Source organism: Callithrix jacchus, chromosome 5, assembly GCF_049354715.1.
Source record: "Callithrix jacchus isolate 240 chromosome 5, calJac240_pri, whole genome shotgun sequence".
Classification (NCBI taxonomy): domain Eukaryota; kingdom Metazoa; phylum Chordata; class Mammalia; order Primates; family Cebidae; genus Callithrix; species Callithrix jacchus.
In genome coordinates, this window is record NC_133506.1 from 111,270,678 (window position 1) to 111,285,906 (window position 15,229).

A 15,229-nucleotide genomic window follows, 5' to 3' on the forward strand; every position below is an offset into this window, starting at 1 on the left:
CTAACAATTATTATTACACAAATCTTTAGGAATGAAGAAATCAGCCTGATTCTCACACAATTATCAGTAAAATACTTTTAATAACTTTTTTCCAGCTTACAGAGTATTCATACCCTCAAGAGAAAACTGTGAGAAATACCCTCAAGAGAAAACTGTGAGAAAATAAAAAAGCATTTTTAAAGAAATCCCATCACCCAGAAATTAACTCTATTAACATTATTCCAGTATTTCATTTATATAGTGCATCTATTTTTAAACATAGTTGAAATGATACTTTACATAATTCTGTATCCTAATTTGATTATGCTGTGAGAATTTTTCTAATTAAAATACAATTTTTAATGGCTATATTTTATCTTATGAATCTATCACACCTTTAACCACTCTATTAGCGATTATTTGTTTTCTATATAATTTTCCAAAATATTCAAATATATTTAAAGTATTTTCACGATTTCACTGTTTTTATAAGACACTTAATACATACCAAAGAACTGACCTTTTACAACTCTGATTTAATTTTAAATTGTTTGTCCATTGAGAGTAAAGGAGTATAAATGAAAAAGATTAGAGAAGTTGGCCGGGCACAGTGGCTCCCGCCTGTAATCCCAGTACTTTGGGAGGCCAAAATAAATGGATCACCTGAGGTTGGGGGTTCGAGACCAGACTGGGCAACACAGTGAAACTCCGTCTCTACTAAAAATACAAAATTAACCAGGCATGGTGGTGCACACCTGTGATCCCACCTACTCGGGAGGCTGAGGCAGGAGAATCGCTTGAACCCAGGAGGCAGAGGTTGGGTGAACCGAGATCATGCCATTGCACTCCAGCCTATACAACAAAAGCGAGACTCTGTCTCAAAAAAAAAAAAAAAAACAAAAAACAAAAAACAAACAACAACAACAAAAAACAAACCAGAGAAGTTGAAGGCAGAAGTCCAAGGTTCAAGTGTCGGTGTTAGTACCTTGTAGCTACATGACTAAGGATATGATTTCCTGAACCTTGGTCCAGCTGCTAAGAGGGAACACATTTGAACTATTTCCTCAGAAAGTTATTTTCAGGGGCAAAAATAGCACAGGTGGATGAATGTGGAAAGGCTTGGCAAACTGAGATTTGCTTTAGAAACATATAGTATTACTGTTATGACAATTTGACTTCATGATCCTAAACACTTTAAAGTATAAGAGTTTATACTGAATCTGCACACACAGTTGAATGACTTTTCGAAAATACGTGCTTTTAAATTCCATCTAGTTAGGCTGGGCGTGGTGGCTCATGCCTATAATCCGAGTGCTTTGGGAGGCTCAGACAGGTGGATCACTTGAGGTCAGGAGTTTGAGGCCAGCCTGGGCAACATGGTGAAACCCCATATTGACTAAAAATACAAAAATTAGCCAGGTGTGGTAGTATGTGCCTGTAATTCCAGCTACTTGTGGGGCTGAGACAGAGAATTGCTTGAACCTGGGGGGTGGAGGTTGCAGTGAGCCGAGATCATGCCACTGCAAACAAGACTTCATTTCCCAAAAAAAAAGTCCATCTAGTTATAGCATTAGCTTCTTGTATTCTAGTCAGTTATGTGCTGGGTATGAACAACCTTCCTAGATCAAGCCCTGAGTAACAAATTTCAGTTTCTTTATTTGCAAAACTATGCCCTGGATGTAATGAGTGGAGACTTTGGGGGATGTTGGAATAGGGTATATGTATTTTACAAGTGGATGGATAGGAATCTTTGGGGGCCAGAGAGTGAACTGTGACAGGTAGAGTAACACCCACCCTCACACAAAGATACCGACATCCTAGTCAACACAACCAGTGAATGTTAGGTTACATGGCAAGGGGAAGTTAAAGGTTGAAAAAAGAATGAAGTTTACTAGTGTTAAAGGGAAATAAATCTTGGACCCCAAAATCACTAAACCAAAGGGAAAAGTCAAGCTGAGAAGTTCCTCAGGCAAATTTTATTCCTAAATCAGACAGTTACAAAGATAAAAAGCTACCTACCTCTCCCATAATTTGCCCATGAGAAAACTCCTTGTGGGCTTCAAGATCTTTACCCTAAAACAGTTCTTTTGAATTTCACCCTGGCAATATAAATTGATAGCTTGTCTTCATAGGTACAGGACAAAGGACAGAACTGACTGCTTCCTCTGCCCCACTGCTTATGTAGAAATGCAGATTCACTGAGCCAGACTAAGGCATGAGTGACTAATTCTCTAGCCCCTTCTCACATGTAAATTGTGTACTCAGTGAAAGGCTGATCAAAGACTCAAAGGGATGCAACCCTTTGTCTCTTATCTATTTATAATCTGGAAGCCCCCTTCCCTGCTTTGAGTTGTCCCACCTTTCCAGATGAAACCAATGTACATCTTACACATATTTATTGATGTGTCATATCTCCTGAAAATGTATAAAACGGCGCTATGTGCCCACCACCTTGGGCACATGTTGTCAAGACCTCCTGAGGCTATTACAGGTGCATTCTTAACCTTAGCAAAATAAACTTTTTGCTAGATTTTTTAAACTAGATTTTTCTTCCCACTTATCATGAGTGAATTAAGAGAATCCATGAATTAAAACCTGTAGCTATGGGCCAAGAATGGTGGTGCACATCTGTAATCCCAGCACCTTAGGTGGCTGAGGTGGGCGGATTGCTTGAGCTCAGGAAGTTTGAGACCAGCCTGGGCAACATGGTGCATGCAACCACATCTCTACCAAAAAATTACAAAAATTAGCCATGCATGGTGGCACATGCCTTTAGTCCTAGCGTCTTAGGAGGCTGAGGTGGGAGGATCTCAGACCTGTCTCAAATACTTTTTTATTTATTTATTTATTTTCTGTCTCAAATACTTTTGGTTCACACTAGAAAGCTGCCCTTAATTGGGAGATTATCCTGGACTGTACAAATGAGCCCAATGTAGTCATAAAGGTCCTTAAAAGTGGAAGAGAGAGGCAGAAGTCAAAATAAGAGTGATTTGATATTATCAGGCCTGAACTAGACACTGTTAGCTTTGAAGAGGAAGCAAAGGGGCCATAAGCCAAGGAAAGTGAATAGCCTCTAGCAATTACAAAAGGTAAGAAGATGGATTCTCCTCTGGAGCATCCAAAAGCAGATAAAACAGGATAAGCCACTAAGTTTGTGTTAATTGTTACAACAGCCAGAGAAAACTAGGAGACTAGTATCTTTTCTAGAGGCAAAATTTCTCTCTGAATCTTAGGATATAAGTGTTTCACAGTTGCTTTGGTGCACATGATTCAAAGCCCAGCCAAAACAAGCTTTTCACAGAAGTCATCCAATCTCCTGAGAGGAGACCAAATAAACACAAGCTAGTCCTTGGAGGAAGACTTTAGGCCATGGTCTTATGGTTTGCAATATAATTCTCCAAAATGAAAGCACTCTACTGAAATGTAGTTTTCCTTGGATATTTTTCTGCTAATAAAAATTTGTTCCACAGAAAGTAGGGTAGCAATTGTGAGTTTTTTCAGTGTAAGAAAGAAAGCATGGTGGCTAGGTGTGGTAACTCATGCCTATAATCCCAGCGCTTTGGGAGGCTGAGGAGGGTGGATCATCTGAGGTCAGAAGTTTAAGACCAGCCTGGCCAACATGGTGAAACCCCGTTTCTACTAAAAATACAAAAAACTAGCCGAGCATGGTGGCGTGTGCCTGTAATCCCAGCTACTTGGCAGGCTGAGGCAGGAGAATCACTTGAACCTGGAAGGCAGAGGTTGCAGTGAGCTGAGATCACGCCACTGCACTCCAGCCTGGGCACTCCGTCTCAAGAAAAAAAAAAAAAGAAAGAAAGAAAGCATGGTTTCTAAGCTCACATCTTCAGTCAATGCCCTTCTCTGAATAAATACACAGTAAGTATGAGACAGTGAAGGAAAGAAACTGACGTTTCATAGCTACTGGTTTTTATGTTTCTTTGTTTTTGAGACAGTCTCGCTCTGTCATGCAGGCTGGAGTGCAGTGGCATGATCTTGGTTCACTCCAACCTCTGCCTTCTTGGCTCAAGAGATCCTTCCACCTCAGCCTCCTAAGTAGCTGGAACTAAATGCATGTGCCACCATGCATGGCTAATATTTGTAAATTTTTGGTAGAGATGGGGTTTCGCAGTGTTACTCAGGATGGTCTCAAACTTCCTGAGCTCAAGCAATCCACGCACCTCAATCTCCCAAGGTGCTGGGATTACAGATGTGCACCACCATTCTTGGCCCATAACTACTGGTTTTATTGCATGGATTCCCTTAATTTACTCATGGTAAGTAGGAAGAAAAACCTAGTCAATAAATTAGAAGGTTAAAAGGGACATTAGTGCAGAGGAGGAGAAGAAATTACTGTTTAATAGACATCAGTGTGCTAGCAGTTTGCTAGGTGTTTTCATATATATTATCTCATTTAATCCTCAAAAAAAGCCCAACCCTCTAAACAGGTATTATTACCCTATTTAATACATTAAAAAAAAATAAGAAAGAAAAAAAATCTTAGAAAAGTTCTACAGCTTATCCAAAGTCATCAGCTAGATTTGAATCCAGGCCTGTTCACCTGTTCACCTGTCAGACTAGTCTCATTCTTTTTCAGCTGATTAGAAATACAGTCATTATGCAAGCAGACATTCCCAGTAATTCTCAACAGAAACAGTGCCCCTAAGGGTGTCTTAACATGTCCTTTTATTATTATTTCTTTTAGAGGTGGGATTTCACTCCATCACCCAGGGTGGAGTGCAGTGGTGTGATCATAGCTCACCACAGCCTCAAATTCCTAGTCTCAAGCTATCCTCCCACCTCAGCCTCTCTAGTAGCTAGGACTACAGGCACCCACTAGAACCATCACACCCAGGTAATTTTTTAATTTTTTGTAGAGACAGGGTCTTGCTATGTTGCCGAGGTAGTCTGGAATTCCTGGACCAAGTGATCCTCCTACTTTGGCCTCCAAAAGTGCTGGGATTATAAGAGGGAGCCACCGCACCGGGCTGAAATGTCACTTTAACTAGAAGAAAGACCTCTGGCATTTACTGAGTAGGAGCCACACAAGGGAAAACCGTCCCACCCCACATGCCAATACCTTTCCTATTGAGACAGGAGAATCTAGAAAGAGGGGTCTTTTGTAGGCACTCTGATAAGAATGCTGAGTAATTGGTGGCGAAAATAGAACTGGAAGAGGGACAAAGAGGATACATGATCTGCTCACCGTTCACATCCAAGGATGGCATTATTCAAATCCTCATTCACCTGAATTAGCTCAACAGTTACATCTTCATTCTCCACCACCACTAGCAGGTCCATGATCCTCTCCTGTATCTCCCGACCTGTTTTATAGAGTTTCTGTCAAAGAAAGGAGAGAGATTTCTTCTCCATGCCTGGAACATTCTATAAAGACATCTGACTCACCAATCTGTGCATACCTACAGTTGCCTCCACATTAAATCACCTGTGGGACACTAACAAAGTACTTCTATAAATGGCTCATACTTCCTATTGGAAGGCAGTGAGTCATAAACTGATTATATCTTCCTTTAAAAATCAAAATAGGTGTCATAAGAATAATATGGTACATTGAAAATAATGCTGGACTAAAACCCAGAAGTGTTATATGGGAGTTCTAGATGCAGTGCATATTAGCTGTGCCATGTTGGAAAAAAAAAAAAAAAAAAACATGTTTTCTAAATCTCAGTTTTCTCATTGATAAATGAAAATTGTACCCCTTGCCACATCTCCTTCAAGTGTTGACATAAAAATCAAATGAGATGTGTGTAATGAGGAACTCCATAACTATAAAGGATAAACATAAAATGTTATTGCATTATTAGTGGTAGTAGAAGTAGTTAAAATACATTTACAGTGGCATTATTTTATTTCCTGTTATGTTGTACATAAACATTTAAAGTTTATAGTTATATCACAGTTTGAGGCAAACTAAACCAGGATTAACAAACAAATCATGAATATCCTTATCTGGACTAACTAGAATTACTACATTAAACCATTAATCCACCTCCCAAACCCATGGGTTTTTTTTTCATAAGCTTCAGAGCCATCTATATCAGATGTACTGATTCAGAATCACTAGGGCTGGGGGTCTGAAAATCTACATTTTTTGAACAAGCACCCCAAAACGTTTCTTATGTACAACTATATTTAAGAACTGCTGCCTTACAACCGACCTCCTTCCAGGCACACCTTCAATTAACCTAAGGTACATAAAACTGATAATAGTATTTCTTCAATCTCACCTTGGCTAGAGTTTGTTGATGTAATAGTACATTAACATCAGGCAAAAACACAGGGATGCTGCTTCTCTCAACAAAACTTCCTTAAACACCGCACAATCACTATTGGCTTTTTCCCCTCAAGAAAGAAAGGCCTGCTGAAAAATGTATGCTTCATGAAACCATTTAGAATATCAAATAATCTATTACAAGACTGCTGACAGGAAATCTCTAAACAAATAAATCAAACTATTACCAACTGGCATTTAGACTCAGAGATAACAGCCACTACCCTCTACAAAATCAAAACAAAAATATTTAAAAGACAAGATGGCATAAAAAGAAAAAACAGTGAGTTAGACAGACGGATGATAGAGAGAATCTCTGATTTTAGACTTGTAATGTGCCACCAGAAAAACCATCTGATTTGCTAACCACAGGGCCACCTTCAGGAACAGTATAGTGCAGGGGTCAACAGCATTCATAAAGCTCCAGATAGTAAACATTTTCTGCTTTGTGGGCCATCTAGTCTTTGCTGCAACTACTCAGCTCTGCCACTGTAGTGTAAAAGCAACCCTAGAAAATATATATAAACAACTGGGTGTGGCCATCTTCTCATAAAACAGATATAGGTAGCAGGCCAGATCTGGCTCATTTATATTCCCCTGGTATAATGCAAAGAGAAAAGGCTTTGGACTCAGCAGGCCAAAGGCATCTCCCATACAATATGCCTGCTATGGAATTTGGGGAAATATGGCTAAAATTTAGTTGTAGGTTTTGTTTTTTCATCTATAATACAGGAGAATACCTTGTAAGGTTGTTGTAAGAATCAGCAATGGTGTTATTGAAATCCCACAGTGTCTGGCATACAGAGGTAGCAGGCAGTAAATGAATGTATTATGGGTGCTGTTGACAAGGTGTCACTAGAAGCTCAACTTGATAATGAATACAATCCTGTAACAAGCTATTATCCAGACCTGATCTTATACAAAGGAAAGAATTAAGAATGGCATTTAATATAACCCCATAATGAATGAGAACTTTTCCTTTGTTCTTGCTTTAGAGAGTGTACAGAAATTGTTCTCCTTGTTGCTCACTGGCAGCCTTTCTAGAGCAATGTCAAGATCAAGGGAATGCAATGGCTAATACCTACGACAAAAATGTAGAAATTAATTGGAAATGAATTTGAAGGCAACATCAATAGCCTTCAATCCCATGAAGACACACCCTTTGCCCTTTCAAGAAACAGATGGAGTGGCAACATGAAAGAAATAGCACATTTCAACAGGTCTGCAAAGCAGAATGTAAAAAACCTCTTCAAAAGCCAGCCTAACTCTGATCTTTGCAATTGATGTCTGTCTCAGAGGAGGGCCAAGCCACCTGGAAACAGCCGAGATCAAGCACCATGGACAAAAAGGATGGGTCAGAGTTCCCCATAGCAGGCACTTGCAGGGCTGTGGCAGTAGGGAGCCAGGGGGAGCAAGTCAAAATTCAGAGCAACAGCTGCTGGTGCATATGTCCATCACGGAACCCCCGAAATCGCCTCCTTTTATGCCATATAAAAGCAAAGGCAAGTTTCTAAGTTAAAGTGAATTTAACAATCAATTCAAAAGTCTTTGGAGCAAAACAGAAAGGAGCTCATTAAGAGCTTCCTCTTCTGATACCCAGATGGCTCTTATTCCTCCATAGAGCACTCAGGAATTAAGGAAAGAGATCCCTTTGCACTTTCAACTCCAACTAGTCATCCCACATTGACCAACACAGGGCAACTCAATAAAAAGAAACATAAAAATGCTTGACTATCTCCCTTGAAAGAGCCAAAACAGAAAGAAATGTATTTGCTTGAAAATGTCTCTGGAAATACTATCTGTATGGCAATATCCCTATTATCAGCTGATAACATATTTTCTTTATCCCAATATTCCCCACTCAGAGTGCAGGAAACCCCAATGTCTCTATCTGCTCAAAGTAAAAACTCTCCCTACCTACTCTGAAACTGAACATTTTTCAGCTTAACTTGCTCATATAGTCTCTTTTTCCTTACATAGGCTTCAAATGACAAATCATCAGCATAATCCTCAAGAAAATCATTAACTTTTTAAAGCCCTTCCAACTCTTCTTCCCAACTAAACAGTGTCTGCAAAAAGTACAGGATTTGGTTGCTGCCTTCAGATTGCCTCCCATACCCACATGAAAACACAATAGGTTAGCTATATATACCAGAAAATCAGTCCTGGGTTCAAAATGAGAAACTAGTTGGTCTAATGGATAGAACACAAGCTCAGGAGAATGAGGTTCTCCTTCCAGCTCCATCACTTGTCACAGTGTGGGTAAACCATTCTTTCTGCATATGCAGCCTCATGTGCATAGGAAGGGAGATGGATTCAAAGATGCTGACAGTCCCTTCCATTCTTAATACCCTACACATTTATGAATGATAAAGACAAGAATGGTCTGGGAGGATGACTTTCTTTTTCCTATTCTCAGGATTTTTTTTTTCAACTGGTTATAAATCCCCACAGGATCAAATTTTAGATTCCCTTGATTTTAAATTTCTCCAGTAAGTTAGAATAAGGCTTTCTCTAGTTATCATTTCAAAATCTGAGCTCCCTTTATTCTGAATACTAGAGCATTCTCTTCTTGTCTTACTGGGGCTAGGCAAAAAAAAAAAAAAAAAAAAAGAAAGAAGAAAGAAAGAAAGAAAGAAAGAGAGAGAGATAAGATTAAAGGAGAGGTACCAGAGAAAGTCAGCTATTCAAGATAAGAAGAAGGTGACCCAAAGCTGAGTGCACAAGACCAAGAAAGCAAATACACAAAACACAGGCTGCAACTCTTCATTCCTATGGCCAAGGTGGCTGCCTTTAACTCATCACTACACTTGTTAGACTAGATAGAGCCTCAGAATCATCACATTCCACTTAGAAAAACTAAAGAAAATCCAGTCTCCATCCCTAATGAATAGTTCAAAATTTACAAGCAACACAGTGGTGGGAAAATGTGTCTACTGCATAAAATGGTTTTATTACCTATGAGTCTAACAAAGAGCAAAACCCTCTTAATTAGAAGGGCTTCAGGACCTAATTGTTCAACATGGGTTGATGGAACAGAGAGGGGATTCCAAGTAAACATATTGGATTTCAGATGAAAGAAGACAGACAAGGAATAGGTTCCAAGGAAACAGAACAGCTACTAGATGGTAAGTGTAAACAGATAAAACAGGAAGAAGTTCCAAGTATACAGGCTGGGTTTTAAATTTTTTTTTTTGAGACTGAGTATCATTCTGTCACCCAGGCTGGAGTGCAGTGGTGCAATCTTTGCTTACTGCAACCTCCGCCTCCCCGGTTCAAGCAATTCTTGTGCCTTTAGCCTCCTGAGTGACTAATTTTTGTACTTTTAGTAGAGACGAGGTTTCGCCATGTTGGCCAGGATGGTCTGGAATTCCTGACTTCAGGTGATACACCCACCTCAGCCTCCCAAAGTGCTGGGATTACAGGCGTGTTCCACTATGCTTGGCCTCAGGCTGGTTTTTAACAGTAACTGATATTATAAGACTGTGGTCACTGGTGAAGTATATATACAAGAGCAGCCAATAAATTTTTGTTTTTTGAGACAACGTGTTGCTCTGTCGCCCAGACTGGAGTGCAGTGGCATAATCTTAGCTCACTGCAAACTCCGCCTCCCAGGTTCAAGTGATTCTCCTGCCTCAGCCTCCCAAGTACCTGGAATTACAGATGTGCACCACCACGCCTAGGTAATTTTTGTATTTTTAGTAGAGACAGGGTTTCACCACGTTGGCCAAGCTGGTCTTGAATTCCTGACCTCGTGATCCACCCACCTCGGCCTCCCAAAGTGCTGGGATTACAGGCATGAGCAACTGCGCCTGGCCAAGAAATTTTTGAGTGGAGGCTTTTCCTTTCTCCTGGACAACTTTCCTTTGTCCTCCAGATCCACTGTCCACACTTTCTGCCTAAACTCTGTGCCCTAGGGCCTGGCTTGTAGGGATCACATCTCCAGGTCCCCTGTCTTCTTGCTTCTGTGTTCAGCCAATGTGAAGTCTTGCTGCCAGGAAACAGGAGAAAGGAAGGCGAATGAGGTCTGGATATTTATTCTTTCTACTTCTTCCACCAAAGGCACCACTGCTGTCAAGGCTACCCTCTCCACATTATTTTTTTCTCTAGGTTCTGGCAAAAGTGACCTCTTCTTGCCTATGTAAACCTTGGGATATTAGTTAATAATTCAGAGTAGTGATCTAGCCCTTGTGGTTTCCTTGAACTGTATAACATCTTACTAAATAAATGGAATCTTGATTAAACTTTCTTCAAATTACCCAAATGAAGTATGTCATTTCTTTGCTAATACACTCTACAAAGCATGAAAACTTTAGAGTAATCAAAAGAGTATGATGCCAGTTTAGTCACAAATAAGTCAAGGGACAAGAACAGCCTCTAGAAGACAACCTTGAATTAGAATATACAGTATGTGATAAAGGGGTATTTAAAACCATTGGAAAATATATGAATTGTTAGTGAGTGTTATTTGGACAAGCAGCCATCAAATTGAAAAAATAAACGAAGGTAAAATCCCACCTCATACCAAGAATACAAATTTGAATTTTAAGCCATATAAAATCCAGGGGAAGAAAGCTATTGATCCATTAGGCCTGTTTTTATTCAATGATTGCATCATGTTAGGCACTAATCTGGGAGCCAGAATCTGGTAATGAACAAGACAAGCCTTTTGGTATTTCCATTCTAGTAGGCAGACAGCTGACAACCATGCAAGAAAAGCATCAGACACTGTGAATGCCAGATGGAGAATGAATGGTGATGTGATCAGATGGTGGCTAATTTCAGACTGGAGAGTCACAGAAAACTTCTCAGGAGGGTAACACGCTAAGATCAAAATGATAAGAAAAAGTTTGAGAGCAGCCTGGCCAACATAGTGAAACCCCGTCCATACCAAAAATACAAAAAATAGCCAGGCGTGGTGGCAGGCGCCTATAGTTCCAGCTACTCAGGAGACTGAGGTAGGAGAATCGCTTGAACCTGGTAGGTGGAGGTTGCAGTGAGCTGACATGGCTCCATTGTACAATGGTGCCAGCATGGGCGACAGAGTGAGACTGTTGAAAGAAAGAAAAAAAGAGAGAGAGAAAAAGAATGAGCAAGTTGGCCATTTGCAGATGGGGAAGCATGAGAGTCAGGGATGAAACAGCTCCCCAGCAAGAATGAAACTCAGTGCACTCAAGGAATAGGAAGGAGTTCAGCGAGCAAGTGCCATGGAAGAAGGTGGCTAAACATTACTGAGAAGGGCTCTGTGGCCAGAGTGGAGAGGTTTGGTTTTACTCTGAGTAAAATGGGAAGCCACAGGAGGGTTTCCAGGAAGAAACAACATGATCTGGTTTATATTTTATTATTTTAGTTTATCATTTTATTTTTTGAAAAGGAATCTCATTCTGTCACCCTGGCTGGAGTACAATGGTGCAATCTCTGCTCACTGCAACCTCCGCCTCCCCGGTTCAAGCTCCAGGGCAGCTTGCTGCCTCAGCCTCCTAAGTAGCTGGGATTGCAGGCACCTGTCACCATGCCTGGCTAATAACCTTTTAAAAAGTCATAATACAACTGTGGGAGGTCAAGGCAGGTGGATCACCTTAGGTCAGTAGGTCAAGACCAGCCTGGCAAACCTGGTGAAACCCTGTCTCTACTAAGAATACAAAAATTAGCTGGGTGTGGTGGCAGGTGGCTGTAGTCTAAGCTACTCAGGAGGCTGAGGCAGGAGAATTGCTTGAACCCAGGAGGCGGAGGTTGCAGTGAACCATGATCATGCCACTGCACTCCAGCCTGAGCAAGAGAGTGAGACTCTGTGCCAAAAATAAATAAAATAAAATAATTTTTAAAATAAAAAGCTATAATACACACACCCAATTTCATTAGTAATTAGGGAACTGCAAATACAAATTAAAATCAAAACCATAATGAGATACCACTTCACACCTACCAGAGGGCCATTTAAAAAAACACAATGGAAAGTAACAAATGTTTATTGTGCTGAAACTGGAATCCTAGTAGAACTGCATACTGCTAGTAGAATATACAATGGTGCATCCACTGTGCAAAATAGTTAGACAATTCCTCAAAAAGTTAAAGTTATTATATCACCCAGCAATTCTATTCCTAGGCTGATACTCAAAAGAAATGAACACAGATATTCAAACAAAAAACTGTATGTGAATGTTCATAGCAGCATTAGTCACAAGAGCAAAAGGTGGAAACAACCTAAATGTCTATCAATGAACTGATATATAAAATGTGGTATATCTATACAATGAAATATTAGGCCATTAAAGTAATAAAATTCTGATACATGTTACAACACGGATGAACCTTGAAAAGATTAAGTGAAAAATGCTAGACACAAAAAATCATATATTATGTGATTCTATTTACATGAAATATCCAGAACAGGTAAATCCACAGACACAGAAGCAGATCGGTGGTTATTTGGAACTGGTGAAAGGCAGAAAGGGGAGAGACTGCTTAATGGACATCGGGTTTCCTTTTGGGGTAATGAAAATGCATTGAAATTAAATAGAGGAAATAAATTTGGACTTTGAACAACACGAGTTTGAACTGCATGGGTCCAATGATAAGCAGATTGTCTTCTGCCCCTGCCACCTAAGACAACAGTACCAATTCCTTCTCTTCTTCTTCCTCAGCCTATTCAGCAAAAAGACAAGGATCAAGACCCACTTAATTAATAGTAAATATATGCTCTCTTCCTTACAATTTCTTAAAGAATTTTTTTCAATTTCAATTTTTAAATTCAGACAGGGTCTCACTGTTGCTGAGGCTGAGTGTAGTGGTGCAATCATGGTTCACTGCAACCTCGACCTCCTATCGATGTAAGCCACTGTACACAGCCTTCCTTATGATTTTTTCAACATTTCTTTTCTCTAGCTTACCTTAAGAATAAGGCACATAACATATATAACATAGAAAATATGTGTTAATCGACTGTTTATGTTATTGATAGGATTTCTGGTCAATAGTAGGCTATTAGTAGTTAAGTTCTGGAGAAATCAAAAGTTATACATGAATTTTCAACTGACGTAGGATCATAGTAGCTTATAACTGCTATGTGTTGTTCAAGGGTTAACTGTACTTACAATGAATGTATGTTTATTTTATTTTAATTTTTGAGATGGAGTCTCCCTCTGTTGCCAGTCTGGAGTACAGTGGCATGATCTCTGCTCACTGCAACCTCTACTTCCCAGGTGCAAGCAATTCTCATGCCTCAGCCTCCCAGTAGTTGGGATTATAGGCACCCATCACCATGCCCAGCTAATTTTGTATTTTTAGTAGAGACAAAGTTTCACCATGTTGGCCAGGCTGGTCTCGAACTCCTGACATCAAGTGATCCACCTGCCTCAGCCTCTCAAAGTGCAGGGATTACAGGTGAGAGCCACCGCTGTGAATTTTGCCTCAATTTTAAAAACCCTGTATAGAATTTTGGGTTTTTTGCACCAGGAAGAAGTAAAAATGTTGCTGTGGCCATTTAAAAACTATTATCTGCCACATATCCGTTTACCTTGATATTTAATTTTTCAATTTTAGTTTAACACACATGTTAACATCATGAGTTTAAAAGTTTATATCCTGGACCAAGTGGACCTAATAGATATCTACAGAACTCTTCACCCCAAATCCACAGAATATGCATTCTTCTCAGTACCCATCGCACTTATTCTAAAATTGACCATGTAACTGGAAGTAAATCACTCCTAAGCAATGCAAAAGAATGGAAATCATAACATGCAGTCTCTCAGACCACAGTGCAATCAAATAAGATTAAGAAACTCACTCAAAACCGCACAACTATATGGAAACTGAACAACCTACTCTTGAATGACTACTGGACAAATAATGAAATGAAGGTAGAAATAAAGATGTTCTTCGAAACCAATAAGAACAAAGACACAACGTACCAGAATCTCTGGGACACATTTAAAGCAGTGTCCAGAGGGAAATTTATAGCACTAAATGCCTACATGAGAAGTGAGGAAAGATCTAAAATCAACACCTAATGTCACGATTAAAAGAACTAGAGGAGCAAGATCAAACAAATTCAAAAGGTAGCAGAAGACAAGAAATAACTAAGATCAGAGCAGAACTGAAGGAGACAGAGACACAAAAAAATCCTTCAAAAAAATCAATGAATCCAGGAGCCAGTTTTTTTGAAAAGATCAACAAAATAGATAGGCTGCTAGCAAGACTAATAAAAAAGAAAAGAGAGAAGGATCAAATAGATGCAATGAAAAATGATAAAGGGGTATCACCAATTACACAGAAATACAAACTACCATCAGAGATTACTACAAACACTGCGATGCACATAAACAAGTAAATCTAGAAGAAATAGATAAATTCCTGGACACTTACACCCTCCCAAGACTAAACCAGGAAGAAGCTGAATTCCTGAATAGAACAATAACAAAGTCTGAAGTTGAGGCAGCAATTAATAGCCTACCAACCAAAAAAAGTCCAGGACCAGATGGGTTCACACCCAAATTCTACCAGACATACAAAGAGGAGCTGGTACCATTCCTTCTGAAACTATCCCAAACAATACAAAAAGAGGGAATCCTCTCTAACTCATTTTATGAGACCAACATAATCCTGATACCAAAACCTGGCAGAGATACAACTAAAAAAGAAAATTTCAGGCCAATATCCATAGTGAACACTGATGAGAAAATGTTTAATAAAATACTGCTAAACTGAATCCAACAGCACATCAAAAAGCTTATCCATCAAAATCAAGTCAGCTTCATCCCAGGGATGCAAGGCTGGTTCAACATATGCAAATCTATAAACGTAATCCATTGCATAAACAGAACCAAAGACAAAAACCACATGATTATCTCAATAGATGCAGAGAAGGCCTTCAACAAAATTCAACAACACTTTATGCTAAAAACTCTCAATAAACTAGGTATGGATGGAACGTATCTCAAAATAATAGAAGCTATTTAC

At 39.5% G+C, this 15,229-nt stretch overlaps 1 protein-coding gene across 11 annotated transcripts in view; it reads right to left on the bottom strand.

Moving 5' to 3' along the window:
• The window catches only part of TOM1L1 (target of myb1 like 1 membrane trafficking protein), a 57,461-nt gene that overhangs the window by 21,566 nt on the left and 20,666 nt on the right, over positions 1-15,229 (bottom strand). For all 11 annotated transcript variants that reach the window (XM_008997346.6, XM_078374131.1, XM_078374133.1 and 8 more), the window contains exon 8: positions 5,183-5,316. In XM_008997346.6, the coding sequence (XP_008995594.2) occupies positions 5,183-5,316 (134 nt within the window). The remainder of the gene's footprint in view (positions 1-5,182; positions 5,317-15,229) is intronic.